The following is a 12,721-nucleotide window of genomic DNA, read 5'->3' as shown; positions in this document are numbered from 1 at the left end:
CAGCAGGGGAAGGAAGGAGAAGTCTAGGATGTTTGGAAGCGCAGGGCATGGGTCTAGCTGGAGGCCAGGCTTCACGTGCAGATGTGATAAAAGATGAGGCTGAAGACAGAAGTCATCAGGACAGGCCTTGCGAGCCAGCTTCAGGACGTGGTACTCCATTCTGACCAGGATGGAAGTGAGCAGCGTGTGAAGGATTTTAGACAAGAGCACGGGGTCAGGTGTGCCCATCAGAAAGTCTGCTCCAGGAGCAGAGGAAATGCAGCAGGAGCTAGGTATTCGAAGCCACTTGGAGTTCTTTCTAGGCTAGGGGAAGCAAGCTAGGCAGGTAGTGGAGGGAAGGAGGGATGGGCCAAAGAGGAGCCAGGTTTCTAGCCTGTGGGACTGCAAGCGGGTGGATAGGCCCTTACTGAGGTGTGGGTAAGAGAAAGAGCAGAGCTTGGGGAAGGGCACATACTGAGTGTGAAATGCCGAGGGACATCCAGGTGGAGAAGCCCAGGAGACAGCAGGGGCTACAGGGACTGAGCTGGAGAGAGAGCGTGTGTAGCCAGCTAAGGGGAGGTGGCCAGGGAACTGTGCTGAGAATCGCTGTGTCAGGCTGCTGCCTCTGCTCCCTCAAAGCCCTGCCTGCAGTATTGTCACCTTCCCTTAGTGGCTCCAGCCCTGCTTGGAGGGGCCTTCTTCGACTCTTGCCTGTGAGCCCTAAGTTGGTCTGTCAAGCTTGGGATGACAAATGTCCACTCTTTGGACATGCATCAAAGGCTGGCCCCAAAAGTTCTCAACTTAAAATTTTATAAAGATTTCCAGCCCTCAGCCCCATTTGATATGTCTTAGTTCAACAGAGGAATCTGGAGTTTCTTGGAGTTCCAAAATGTTCAGGATTTGGCTTGCAGTGATGCCAGGGCAATGAAGAGAGGAGTGGCCAGGACAGGCCCCTGCCAGCCCAGGGTGTCACTTCTGAGAAACTAGAGGTGGCAGCTGTTGCAAGGCTGGGGTGACTTGACTGTACTGGCCTGTCACCAGAGGTCCCCTCCCTGCTTGGGCTCTGAGGTGGCTTAAGGAGAGCCCCTGCTTATGTAGATTTGATGGTAATTGAAGAAAAGAATTTTAAAAGCCTGTGCATGTGGCTCACGCCTGTAATCCCAGCACTTTGGGAGGCTGAGGCGGGTGGATCACCTAAGGTCAGGAGTTTGAGATCAGCCTGGTGAAACCCCATCTCTACCAAAAATACAAAAATTAGCCGGGCGTGGTGGCAGGCTCCTGTAATCCCAGCTACTCAGGAGACTGAGGCAGGAGAATCGCTTGAACCCGGGAGGCAGAAGTTGCGGTGAGCCAAGATTGTGCCATTGCACTCCAGCCTGGGCAACAAGAGCAAAACTCTACCTCAAAAAAAAAAAAATTTTTTTTTAAAAGGAGAGCCCCCTCCCTATGTTGTTTTCACAGAAAGCCCTGCCCCTGAGCAGCCTCTGCCCGAGGCCAGTGAGGTGGACAGCCTAGGGGTTATCCTCAAAGTGACTCACCCCCCCGTGGTGGGCAGCGATGGCTTCTGCATGTTCTTTGAGGACAGCATCATCTACACCACGCAGATGGACAACCTCAGGCACACACCACCCACAGCCAGTCCCCAGCCCCAAGGTGAGACTCTGGAGCCAGGCCGAGTCCTGCGCCTCCTCGTGAGGATGCCTGAGCCCCCTCCCAGGGTACTTCAGACAGAGACAGTGGCCCCTGGGGGCCCTATCCCTCTCCCCCTCCTCACACTGTCTCTAAGGCCCTAACTGTTGACAGATGTGGCCACATCCACTTTCCCTCCTCCACAGAAGTGACTTTCCTGAGTTTCTCTCTGTCCTGGGAAGAGATGTTTTATGCGCAGAAATGTCACGGCTTCCTGGCTGACATCATCCTGGATTCCATCAGGCAAAAGGACCCCAAAGCCATCACAGCCAAGGTGGTCTCCCTGGCCAATCGGCTGTGGGTATGTGTGACAGGCCCCAGGCCCTGGGGCACCCTGTACCTTCTCCACCTCTTCCCCTGCCCCACAGTAAGTGGTGCAAAGCAAGAGGAAGTAAGCCAAGATGGGGTTAAGGAGAAGAAGGCCAGGGCCAGAAGAGTGGTGGGACAGGGAGGCAAGCAGAGCAGTTGCACCTGGACTGAGCCTCGGCCAAGAGGCAGATTTGCAGTGACAGTGCCTGCCCCCTACCCCTGTGGCTCTTCGGGCCCAGAGAAGTCCCTGCTCTGCATCTCACTCTGAGGGGCTAGGAGCTGCCCTAGCCCTGCCTGACTGTCGGCTCTCCTGGCAGACCCTGCACATCAGCCCCAAGCAGTTTGTGGTAGATTTGCTGGCCATCACTGGCTTCAAGGACGACCGGCACACCCAGGAGTGCCTGTACAGCTGGGTGGAGGTGAGGGCCACTTGCAACCCCTGGGAATCCACCGACCCTGTGGATGCCTCAGATGGACGTGTGTCTTGCTGCACCAGGGCTGGGCCAGCACTGCCCAGAAGGCTAGACAGGCAGCTTAGGCCACTGCTCCCAGGGAGGGAGAAACTGGATGAAATTAACCAATCCAGAGTAGTCCAAAAGCAGTATTCAGGCCACTGGTTTTTACAGTTTTCCTCCAATGATACCAACTGTGCCTTCATCACTAACAACCCTGGCCACACTTAGGGACACATATCATATGAGCCCAAGCTTTGACTCATATGGGAGTGAGGCCTTTTCAACCAGTGATACCAGCTTCACCTATCTGGCCACGACGTCACCATTTGTGTACATTCCTTTCATTTTTAAACTACTTTTAAGCATTCTTAGGCCGGGAGCGGTGGCTCACGCCTGTAATCCCAGCACTTTGGGAGGCCAAGGCGGGTGGATCATGAGGTCAGGAGATCGAGACCATCCTGGCTAACACAGTGAAACCCTGTATCTACTGAAAATACAAAAAAATTAGCCAGGCGTGGTGGCGGGCGCCTGTAGTCCCAGCTACTCGGGAGGCTGAGGCAGGAGAATGGCATGAACCCGGGAGGCGGAGCTTGCAGTGAGCCGAGATGGTGCCACTGCACTCCAGCCTGGGTGACAGAGCGAGACTCCGTCTCAAAAAAAAAAAAAAAAAAAAAAAAAGCATTCTTTACAAAGAAAAAGAAAATGTTCAGTAAGGGCAAAGGAATGATCAAGGGTTTTTTTTTTTTTTTTCTTTTTCTGATTCCTTAATCTAATTTTAACATTGAGACCGAAACGATTTAGGCAGTTTCTCATTGATCTGACACTTCTATAATCAAGAGCATTATTATAACACCTTTCACCATAAGCCCTCTAGTACCCAGTTACCATTAGGCATCTGGCTTATATGTGGTTTGTAAAGGTGAAGTCAGCATGTATGGCTAAAAAGCAGAAAACCAGTAGCAGGAAACATGTTTTTGACCCTCCAGTCTTTCTGCTTAGTTCCCTGATGGCCATTTCTAGCCCCACTCTGTGAGATGCCCTTGGGCAGAGCTGGGCCCTAGAGCATCAAAAGTCCCCAACAGCCGGGCTTGCCCTGTCTCTGCCCCAGTGGGAGAACCCCACCCACATGAAGCTAGAGTAGACAACTGGCCAGGAAATCAGGGATAAGACTGGCCTTTCCTTCCAGCTTACACTGCCCTTCGCCAAGAAATATGGCCACTGCATGGACCTGCTCATCCAGAGGGGCCTGTCTAGGTCTGTCTCGTACTTCATCCTGGGAAAGTACCTACAAGAGGACTAGGGTGCCCAGAGATGCAGCCCCTCGTGCCCCACCCGCCAAGTCTCATTTTAATTGAAGATAGCCCCAGAATGCATGTGCCCATCAGAGGGTACATATCAATCTATTTTTTATTATAAACAAATAAAAGATTAAATCACACATCAAAGACCTAGACTCCTTCTCTGAGACACCAAAGGCCTAACAACCGGTAAGATAATTTTAGACAACTCTATTGAAAGTTATTCAAAAGGCATCAAGTCAAAATAACGAAACTGCCCCAGTAAAAAAGGGGCTGGGCCTGGGGCCAGGAAAGACAAGCATGAGGGCCCAGTAGTGGACCTGTCCCTATGGTAACTGAGCTCGGCTTTAAGGCCAGGGATTGGGGATCTGCTGCTAGGAGCCCACCTGTGTTCTTCCTGAGGGGTGGGAGCACCCTAGTCACTGCCCAGAGGCACATGGTCCCCCACCAGCCTACAGCATGGAAACACCCAATGTCTGCTCTAGCCTATTCTTAACCCACAACTGGGATGGGAGCTGGGGAGAGGAGAAGGGGTCATGGGGCCAGGAGCCTATTCAGGCTCTACAACCAGACTCCCCTAGAGAGGCCCCGTGCCAGTTAGTCCAATGGCCACACACATCAGAAAGGGTAGTCAACAGCGTTGCACATGTAGGTTGGAGGTAGCCCAGGTGTCAGCCACACCCTGGTCACAGCAGATCCAGAGAGGCAATGTTCCCTGGAGCTGCAGGCTGCTGGATGTACTGCTCGTCCAGTCCCGGGATCAGACCTACAGGGCCAGGCCAGGCATGAATGCCTGCTTCCCTGACTCTGGCCCAGGGGGTGTCTGGGGAATGGCTCTGGCCCACCCACCCCAAGCGCTACCCAAAGTAAAGGCCTAGCCTGGGCTGGGGAGGGGCTGGTCACTGTCACAGGCTCAGCCTGGGCTGGGGAAGGGCTGGTGGGTATAGGGCAAATGGCACTCACACAGGGTAAGTCCTCGAGGCCCCTACCCAGGGCCTGCCGTGACACACAGCTGCTGTCAGAGCCACTGGAGCCACTGGCTGATGGGCATTGGGACGAGACCTCTGAGTCCTCAGCAGCTAGGGAGGGAGACTGGGTGAGCTGTCAGCACTGGAGGCCCCAGACCCCAAGCCATGCCCTCCTGCCTCTGGCTAGGCCCAGACATACTCAAAGAGGGCTGGCCGCCCAGCTCTGCCTCAGCCTCCAGTGCTGATTCCTCTGAGAAGTTGGGATACAGGGGACAGCAGAGACCCAGAAGAGCTGGGTCTCTGTACAGGTGCAGGTTGAGGGACCCCAGAACAGAGCAAGAGGCAGGGTTTCCAGGAAGGGAGTTCAAGGCCCCCAGGTAGAGGCTGTCATGGTCAAACGGGGCCACGGCAATAGACGCCCGAGAGCGAACTTCTGCATAATAAAGAGGGTCAGGTTGGGACAGGCCAGAGCCTAGCCTGGCCCCAGATCCCAAAGAGAGTGCGGGCCAGCACTGATGGAGGGCCACAGTGCTTCCTGCACAGCTTTCCTACTCCTACCCCCACACCCCGTAGCCTGCCTGCTACCTCGGCACTTCAGGACATAGTTGACGGTACGGTCGTTGATGGCTTCCTCGCTGGGAGCAATGTCTCGGAAGGCCTTGTTCCCCACACCCATGGACACCATCTCAGCCATACGCACCTCTGGGTGGAGAGTGGACATAAGTGGGACGCTTCTGGACATAAGCCTGTCCTTGGGCCTCTACCACCCCGCAAATAAGTCTTTCCTATACACCTCCATCCAGCACATTAACTGTCCTGTGAGCTGAGCCTTTCTAGTGCCAGGTGCTCTCCTCCCAACAATCCTGTGGGGCAGGTGCCATATTCCCCTTTTAAAGATGAGGCCCCTGGCTGGGCGCAGTGGCTCACGCCTGTAATCCCAACACTTTGGGAGGCCGAGGTGGGAGGATTGTTTGAGCCCAGGAGTTCAAGACCAGTCTGGGCAATATAATGAGACCTGTATGAAAAAATTTTAAAAATTAGGCATGGTGGCACATGCCTGTAGTCTCAGCTACTTGGGAGGCTTAGGTGGGAAGAATGCTTGAGCTCAGGAGGCAGAGGCTACAATGAACAAAGATCATGCCACTGCATGCCATCCTGGGCGACAGAGCAAGACCCTGTCTCCAAAAATAAAAAGAGAGAGAGAGAGCCATGATGCCCCTGATGTTCAGAGAAGTTCACGTTGTGTCCAAAGTCAGAGGCAGTGACACCAAGGTTGCCTGGCTTTGAATTCCTTTCTCCTGCACTGGTGGCTGTCGCTGGGCCTTCTCCCCACTTCCCGAGCTTTTCCAGGTCCCTGGGCTCCTGTGGGTCAATGTAAGCTCTCCAGTGAGGGGAGTGTGGGGTGAATGAGGGGCATGGACCCACCCTTGTTGTGGACGGCCTGCCTCCAAAGCAGGCGGGAGATGTCAGCCGTCCAGGCCTGCTTGATGGCCAGGCTGGAGGCCTGCAGCACAAAGGTGTCCCTGGCCTTGCGGCGGCGGAACCAGATCTCGAAGCGCAGGTTGCTGTCCCCACAGCACTCAGTGAGACCAAGGTCTGCCATCTGTGGCCAGTGGGGAGAGAGAGGCTTGGTAAGGTATGGGGCGGGAAAACAAGTGGCGGGGCCTGGGGTGGGCAGGCCTACCTTGAAGGAGCGCTTGTAGGCAAACGTGTCAACCCCTGTGGGCCCATGGCGAGGCTTGCTGAAGAGCAGCAGCTCCTCAAAAAGGAAGATGCGGCGCACGGACTTGTGGCGCCCAGTGCGCACCACAAACTCGTCCTGTCGCACCAGCTGCCCCTGTTCCTTGAGGTTAACCTGCAGAGTTGGGGGCCGGTGGGTGGCCGGCCTCTTCTGCCTTCTTCTTCCACACCCACCGCCCTTGCCCTGGGATGACTCACATCACAGCCCTGGATGGCGTCCATGGCCAGCAGGTCGTTTCCGTGCCGCAGCTGGAAGTGCACAAGGCTCTGGGCCTCCCGCAGCGCACTGAGCTCCTGCGTGGGGCCCCCGCAGGCCCGTGCCAGCTCCTGCAGCAGCAGTGCGTACTTGCCCATGCGCTGGATGGGCTTTAGCAGGTAGGAGGCCAGGTCCAAGTGGTCCCCCAGTGCTTGCTGCTTGTCCTGTGGGCGGATGGGAGGCCACTGAGTGGTTTGGGGGCACTCCCCGCATCCCCTACTCCTCCTAGTCTCAGGTTCACCTACCTTGAAGAAGGTGTGCCCATAGCTTGACATCAGGGCATCGGAGCGAGGCTTATTCTTGCTGTAGAGTGCGTACATCCCAAACTGCACCCTCTACAAGGACATGTGGCTCAGCCCCAGTGCAAAGGGGCCAGTTCCCTAAGGCTGGCACAGGCTAGACTACCCTCAGCTTGAGAGGACCAAAATGCCAGTAGATGGCTCCTGGGGAGGCCTCCCCCTACAGACCCAGTCTGCCCTGCTTTGAACAAGGGGTGATTTGGCAAGAACAGTACTGGGCAAAGGGGGTGTGCCCACAGGCCCCCAAGGAAGAAGCCCCTTGCCCTCAGACTGAGCCCCTGCCTTCAGCTCTGCTCCTCCCACAGCTCTAAGAGCTCACCTCACCTGGGACCGTCCTGCTCATCACACTCAGCCACCTCCTTGGCAGGCCCCCTTTCCTCCACACGACCTTGCACTTGCTCTTTCCTCTGAGTGGGACACTCACTCCAGCCCCTCCCCTATTCCTCAGCTTAAACATCAGCCTCTCAAAGGCTTCCTCTTGTACCAGGTTTCCTGGCACTGCACTCAGGCCGTCTAAAGTGGAACCCCTGCCCTGCCAGTAATTCACAAGCATCTATCCTGCTTATTTTCCTCCTAGCCCCAACTATAATCTACAAGTATCGTTCTTGCTTCTATGTCTCCTCTACTGGACTAAGAGCACCCTCAGGTGCAGGAGCTTGCCAGTCTTGCTCATAGCTATACCCAGCACAGAGACTGGCACCAAGCATGTGCCCAGCAGCAACTTCGGGAGTGTGGCAGAACGAGCTGATACCACATGGCCTGTCGGGCTTACGTGGCGCAGGAAGGCATAGGCCACTCGTGGTGGGTGCCGGGTGCAAGCCTCCAGCTCACGCAGGAAGAAGTGGCAGTGGAAGTCCCGCAGCTTCTCCAGGTTTCCAAAGAGGTGGGCACGCTGGCCGCGGAGGCCCTGGGGCACATCGGGGCGATCCAGCTCGGGGAAATAGTTTTCCATAGTGTACTCTAGAGCCCGGACATACTCCCGCTCCGTGGCCACCATCTCTGCCAGCACCAGCTGTAGCCTACCAGGTGTGAGGAGTCAGGACCCAAGACATCTCTCCTCTACTGCCCTCCCCGCTCTGCCCACTACCCGTACCTGTTGGGGCTCCTGGGGTCAGAGCTGCCTGGTGGAGGCACAGTAGGGGATACCTGGGGCAGGGCACCTCCTCCAGCCTCTGGTCTGCGGCAGGCAGCAATAGTGGCCGCATGGTGGCAGTGGCGGGCAGGTTCACTGAGACTCTGCCCCAGATTCCGATCGAAGCTGTAGGCCTTCCTCAGGGGAGGGTGGGCAGGTGCAGCGGGGACCTGGCTGACACACAGGCTAGCTGTACTGCCCACCGGTGGTAGCTTCAGTGAAGCCTCAAGCTTTTGGTCCAGGGCCAGCCAGGTGTCCTGGCACCGCGCCCAGGCCCAGCGGCACTCCTGGCGGATGGCCTCTGAGCTCAGCCCCGTGGCCAGAGCCCACATCTTTCGGAAGTGGGCAGGAGGCAAGTCAGGGTGCCTGGTCCAGTGCAGCTGCAGCTGCTGCAACACAACCCCCGGGCGTTCCTGCTCCAGCTCTGCCAACAGTCGCTGCCCCTCCTCAGCCCACGTCAAGGCCTGCAACACCAGGGCCGGACAAGCATTAGAGGAAGAGCCTACCAAGCCTGCTGGGCACTCTGCTCCTCTACCCACTCCCCATCCCCACAGGATGCTGTCCAGGATACAGCCCCAGTGACTGGGTTTTAGGGTCAAACTGAAGACCAGGGAAGAGAACAAGCAGCATAACCAAGAAAAGCTCAGGCTCTGCTGAAGCTGGGGCTGCCACCCCTCCGGCCTCATGGATCACTTGGAGCTGGGGAGACTCTCACCCACCTCCCTGAAGAGCTGAAACAGCCTCTCAGCATCTGTCAGCCGCTGGCACCGCTGGGCCAAAGCCCTAGAGAATTCAGTCAGCTGGGCTCGCAGGGCCAGAAAGCGTGCCCCATGGGGGCCCAGTTCAGCCGCCTCCCAGCCAGTCAGCGGCTGCAGAAACTTCTCCCCTTGCCTGACCTGCTCCTGCAGAGACAGAGACTAGGCTCAGCCAGCCCAGGCCTGGCGGTCCAGCACCCAGACCCAGATACTTCCTGCTGACATATCGACATGTCCCCATCAAGTCTGTCCTGTGGTGGAACATCTACCCCTATCTCCCACTCCCCACCCACATCCACTCCCCTTCTCCACAGCCAAAGTTCCTAGAGGAATCATCTATCCGCACCGTCCCGTCTCGCCCTCCGCGCCAGCCCTCTCCAGCTCCACCTGCCCCGTCCCCAGCGCTTCTCAGGCCTCACTGACTCCAGCTCTCAGCGTCATTCAGCCCACTCTCTGCTGGGCTCCCCTGGCTCCTCCCCATGCTCCTGATTCTCCTCACTCTTCTCCGGTGGCTCGTCCTGCTCCCCTTCCCTCACCTAGGCCATTAAACACTGGGGATCCTGAGGACAGTGCACTCGCTCTCCCAGGCACTCTTGTGTGACCAACTTCAAACGCCATCCAAACACCTGGACCCATCAAGTGATCCTCTCCAGCCAGACCTCTCCTCCGAACTCCAGGCCCAAGACCCAAGGGCCCTCCTCTCATCCCTCACAGCCATCTCAAGAGCATGCCCAAGACTGGACTCTTGAATGCCCTTCCCCCAAGATGACCTCATCCCCTAGTCTCTCAGGGAACAGCACCCATTCATCCTTGCAACATCCCTGTCCCTTACCCTCCCACATGGGTCCATAGCAAATCCCATCAACTTCTCCAACCCATCTCCCCTGCCACTATCCTGGCCAGAGAAGGCACTATTTCCCACCTAGACTACTGCAATTGCCTCTTCACTGCACTCCCCATGCCCACCCTGCAAGTCACTGTCTACTCGGAAACGAAGGCAATCTTCCCAGAATATGGATCTGATTACGTGGCCTTCCTGATTAAACTTCACACTGACTGCTACAGGGCCCAGTGATGTGGCCACTGACCAGGCTTGTCCCACCGCAACTCCCCTCACTCTTTCTTCCTCTCTGCTCTGCATTTCAACCTCACTGGCCTTATGATTCCTCAGGCACACCGTCCTCCATCCTGCCACAGGACCTTTGCACATGCTGTCTTCCAAGCCTGGAATGTGCCCCCATCCTCAACCCTCTTCTGCCTGGTTGACCTCAACTTATGTTTCAACTCTCAGCTCAAAAATCACCCAAAAAAAGCTTGCCTGACACTCCTGCTGGGTAAAGTCTTGGTTATACTCTCAGGCAGAATCACCTGCACTGATTCTCTCCAGAGATCTTGCCTGGGTTTACAGGCACATATATGACTGTGATTAATCACAACTGATATCCTCTATGGGACTACAAGGTCTAAGAGAGTGAAGGATTGAATTGCTTTCACGCAGTTCTGCATTCCTAGTTCCTGGCATTGCATCCCAATACCCGTGGCATGAACAAGTGACCACACATACCTGGGCAACCTGGTACAGCTCCTGAAAAGGGCCTTGGGCCCGGAGCAGCATGTCCAGCGAGGGCTCCCCAGGCTCCTCCAGTGCTGGCCAGCCCACCTGCTGCAGCCACACTTCAATCTGGAGGGGCACAAGCAGGGAAAAGTGAAGAAAGCTGCTACGGATTGGGGGCTCACGTCTGAGATCGGGGCAGGGCCCACTCTGGGCAAGTAGTTCCGACCTGGTGCAGTCCGCCTTCCCGGGCCTCCAGTGTTTGGACCAATTCTAGGGCCTGTATTCGCTGGTTGCTCTGCAGGGTCAGTTGGTGCAGCAATCCATCCACCCGGTCATATAGCTCGTCAGCCTTGTCCATTGCCGTCCTGGTGTAGGGTACACCATCTTAGACCCCCTGCCTTGCACCATTCCACCCTGTCCTGGCACCCACAGTCCTGCCAGGTTCTGAGCTAGCCAGATGAGTCCTGGCATAGAATATGGTGGGCTGGGGCAAGATCCGGGGGCCGGGCTTGCGCTCACCTGTAGTCTGGGCTCAGGGTCACCTCTGGGACCTCTTTCTTCAGCCACGTCAGCTCCCGGCCCCCCTGGCATTGTAGCCATGCCAGCCGTGGCGAGTCTAGCACCTGCTGCATCAGGACCTCTGTCTGCTGTAGCAGCCGACCAACCTCCTGTGATTGAGGGCAATAAGCAGTGGAGGTGGCCGTGGGAGAGAAGGAGGGAGACAGGGAGCATTCATGGAGGGACTGGGAGGGGACACTCACCCCCGGCTCCATGGGCTGGGGCATAGCCTTCACACTTTCGATGGCCCCCTGGAGCAGGGCACAAGCTGCCTGGCAGTTCTGTAGTAGAGCTTCCAGCCGCTGTAAGCAGGGCCAGGCATGACCGGAGCAGCATGCAGTGTTGGTCCCGGGCTTCCTGGGTTCCAGGCCACTGCAGCCAGCTTTGTCTGGTTCAAGCCAGCCCCAGAGAGGCTCCTCCACGATCCCAAGTTGCCTAAATAACTGCCCCCATGCCCTGCCCAGTATACTGACCCTCCGGAAATCCAGCCAGGCCTGGTGGCAGTAAGGCAGGCCTCCTCCTAGCGAAGTGGGCAGTCCTGCCGTTGGGATGTGGGTCAGCAGGCTCTGAGAGGGCAACTGCTCCAGCTACAGGAGAAGAAGGTGTTGTGACCCAGGCCTGGAAGGAGGCACCCCACCTCTACCCCTAGCCAACTGGGCTTAGTACCTGCAGCCCGGAAGGCACTTCCTTCAGCAGCGTGCTTCCCACTAGCAGCACCTGGTACACGGCCCCTGGGACTGCTTCCTGCAAGGAACCTGAGCTCAGCCCTATCCCCAACTCTACAGAAAAGGGCATGGTGGCTCACGCCTGTAATTGCAGCACTCTGGGAGGTGAGGTGGGAGGATCACCTGAGTTCAGGAGTTCGAGATCAGCCTGACCAACATGGTGAAACCCCCCTCTCTACTAAAAATACAAAAATTAGCTGGGCATGGTGGCAGGCGCCTGTAATCCCAGCTAATTGGGAGGCTGAGGCAGGAGGATCACTTGAATCAGAGAGATAGAGATTGCAGTGAGCCAAGATTGCACCACTGCACTCCAGCCTGGGTGACAGAGCAAGACTCCATCTCAAAAAAAAAGAAAAAAGAAAAAAAGAAAGAAAAGGAATGAGGGGAGCTACAATCCTGTACTCACTTGTAGTTGGCTGAGCCCAGAGAAGAGGGAAGAACTTGGGGAACAAATTCGGGCATCAACTAGCACTGTCAGTCCCAGTGCCTGTACTTCGGCCCTAAAGGGGTGAGCTTCAGTTCAGTACCTGACTCCCAGTCCTCACAGCTGGCTCAGACTCAGTCTCCCAACCCCCTCCCTCAAACCTGGGGATGCTTCGAAGGTACAACAGGAGGCGGATGAGTTCCTGGCTGCTGCACTCAGACTGAAGCCAGGCTGGGCTGTGGGCACACAGAAGCAGCACTGCCCGGCCTTGGACATCCCGAGTCCCTGTGGGAAGGAAGCAGTGAACTCCTGCCGCATTGGGCCACTCCACCTCCACCGCCTCTAGGCCCTCCTGGCTACCTGGCAAGGTGGCCATACCACTGGCCAGCAGCTCCCAACAGAGGTCTTGGGCCAGGAGGCAGTCAGTAGGCTTAGGGAGGCCAGATCCAGTGGGGGCTTGGGAAGGGAAATGACTTGAGTCTGCCTTGGGCCACCTATCCAGAGACCCCTCCTTGGACCCGGGCTTCAGCCTGAGTAGGGTCAGAGACCTCCAAAGTCTTGACACTCATCTCTCCAGGC

At 56.6% G+C, this 12,721-nt stretch overlaps 2 protein-coding genes across 23 annotated transcripts in view; one reads left to right on the top strand and one right to left on the bottom strand.

Moving 5' to 3' along the window:
• The window catches only part of KCTD19 (potassium channel tetramerization domain containing 19), a 37,459-nt gene extending 33,582 nt beyond the window's left edge, over positions 1-3,877 (top strand). The window contains exons 13-16 of one of the 3 annotated variants that reach the window (XM_054534945.1): positions 1,441-1,632; positions 1,815-1,942; positions 2,295-2,396; positions 3,619-3,877. In XM_054534945.1, the coding sequence (XP_054390920.1) occupies positions 1,441-1,632; positions 1,815-1,942; positions 2,295-2,396; positions 3,619-3,732 (536 nt within the window). In that variant the 3' untranslated portion in view covers positions 3,733-3,877. Of the gene's footprint in view, positions 1-1,440; positions 1,633-1,814; positions 1,970-2,294; positions 2,397-3,618 lie in introns of all 3 variants that reach the window. The other 2 variants (XM_002826535.5, XM_054534946.1) reach the window with 2 other exon arrangements.
• The window catches only part of PLEKHG4 (pleckstrin homology and RhoGEF domain containing G4), an 11,354-nt gene continuing 2,458 nt past the window's right edge, over positions 3,826-12,721 (bottom strand). For 5 of the 20 annotated variants that reach the window (XM_063717675.1, XM_063717677.1, XM_063717678.1 and 2 more), the window contains 20 exons: positions 12,503-12,598; positions 12,304-12,427; positions 12,125-12,218; positions 11,660-11,737; positions 11,467-11,580; positions 11,197-11,295; positions 10,955-11,103; positions 10,662-10,800; positions 10,445-10,561; positions 8,845-9,027; positions 8,087-8,589; positions 7,766-8,012; positions 6,940-7,029; positions 6,637-6,858; positions 6,383-6,553; positions 6,124-6,301; positions 5,284-5,400; positions 4,898-5,131; positions 4,694-4,809; positions 3,826-4,496 (listed from right to left, as the gene is read on the bottom strand). In XM_063717675.1, the coding sequence (XP_063573745.1) occupies positions 4,491-4,496; positions 4,694-4,809; positions 4,898-5,131; positions 5,284-5,400; positions 6,124-6,301; positions 6,383-6,553; positions 6,637-6,858; positions 6,940-7,029; positions 7,766-8,012; positions 8,087-8,589; positions 8,845-9,027; positions 10,445-10,561; positions 10,662-10,800; positions 10,955-11,103; positions 11,197-11,295; positions 11,467-11,580; positions 11,660-11,737; positions 12,125-12,218; positions 12,304-12,427; positions 12,503-12,598 (3,077 nt within the window). In that variant the 3' untranslated portion in view covers positions 3,826-4,490. Of the gene's footprint in view, positions 4,497-4,693; positions 4,810-4,897; positions 5,132-5,283; positions 5,401-6,123; positions 6,302-6,382; positions 6,554-6,636; positions 6,859-6,939; positions 7,030-7,765; positions 8,013-8,086; positions 8,590-8,844; positions 9,028-10,444; positions 10,562-10,661; positions 10,801-10,954; positions 11,104-11,196; positions 11,296-11,466; positions 11,581-11,659; positions 11,738-12,124; positions 12,219-12,303; positions 12,599-12,721 lie in introns of all 20 variants that reach the window. The other 15 variants (XM_063717672.1, XM_063717671.1, XM_063717674.1 and 12 more) reach the window with 9 other exon arrangements.

The sequence above is a fragment of the Pongo abelii genome, chromosome 18 (genome assembly GCF_028885655.2).
Source record: "Pongo abelii isolate AG06213 chromosome 18, NHGRI_mPonAbe1-v2.0_pri, whole genome shotgun sequence".
Taxonomy (NCBI): domain Eukaryota; kingdom Metazoa; phylum Chordata; class Mammalia; order Primates; family Hominidae; genus Pongo; species Pongo abelii.
The sequence above is the reverse complement of the archived record's forward strand: the minus strand, read 5'-3'. Positions and strand labels throughout refer to the sequence as shown.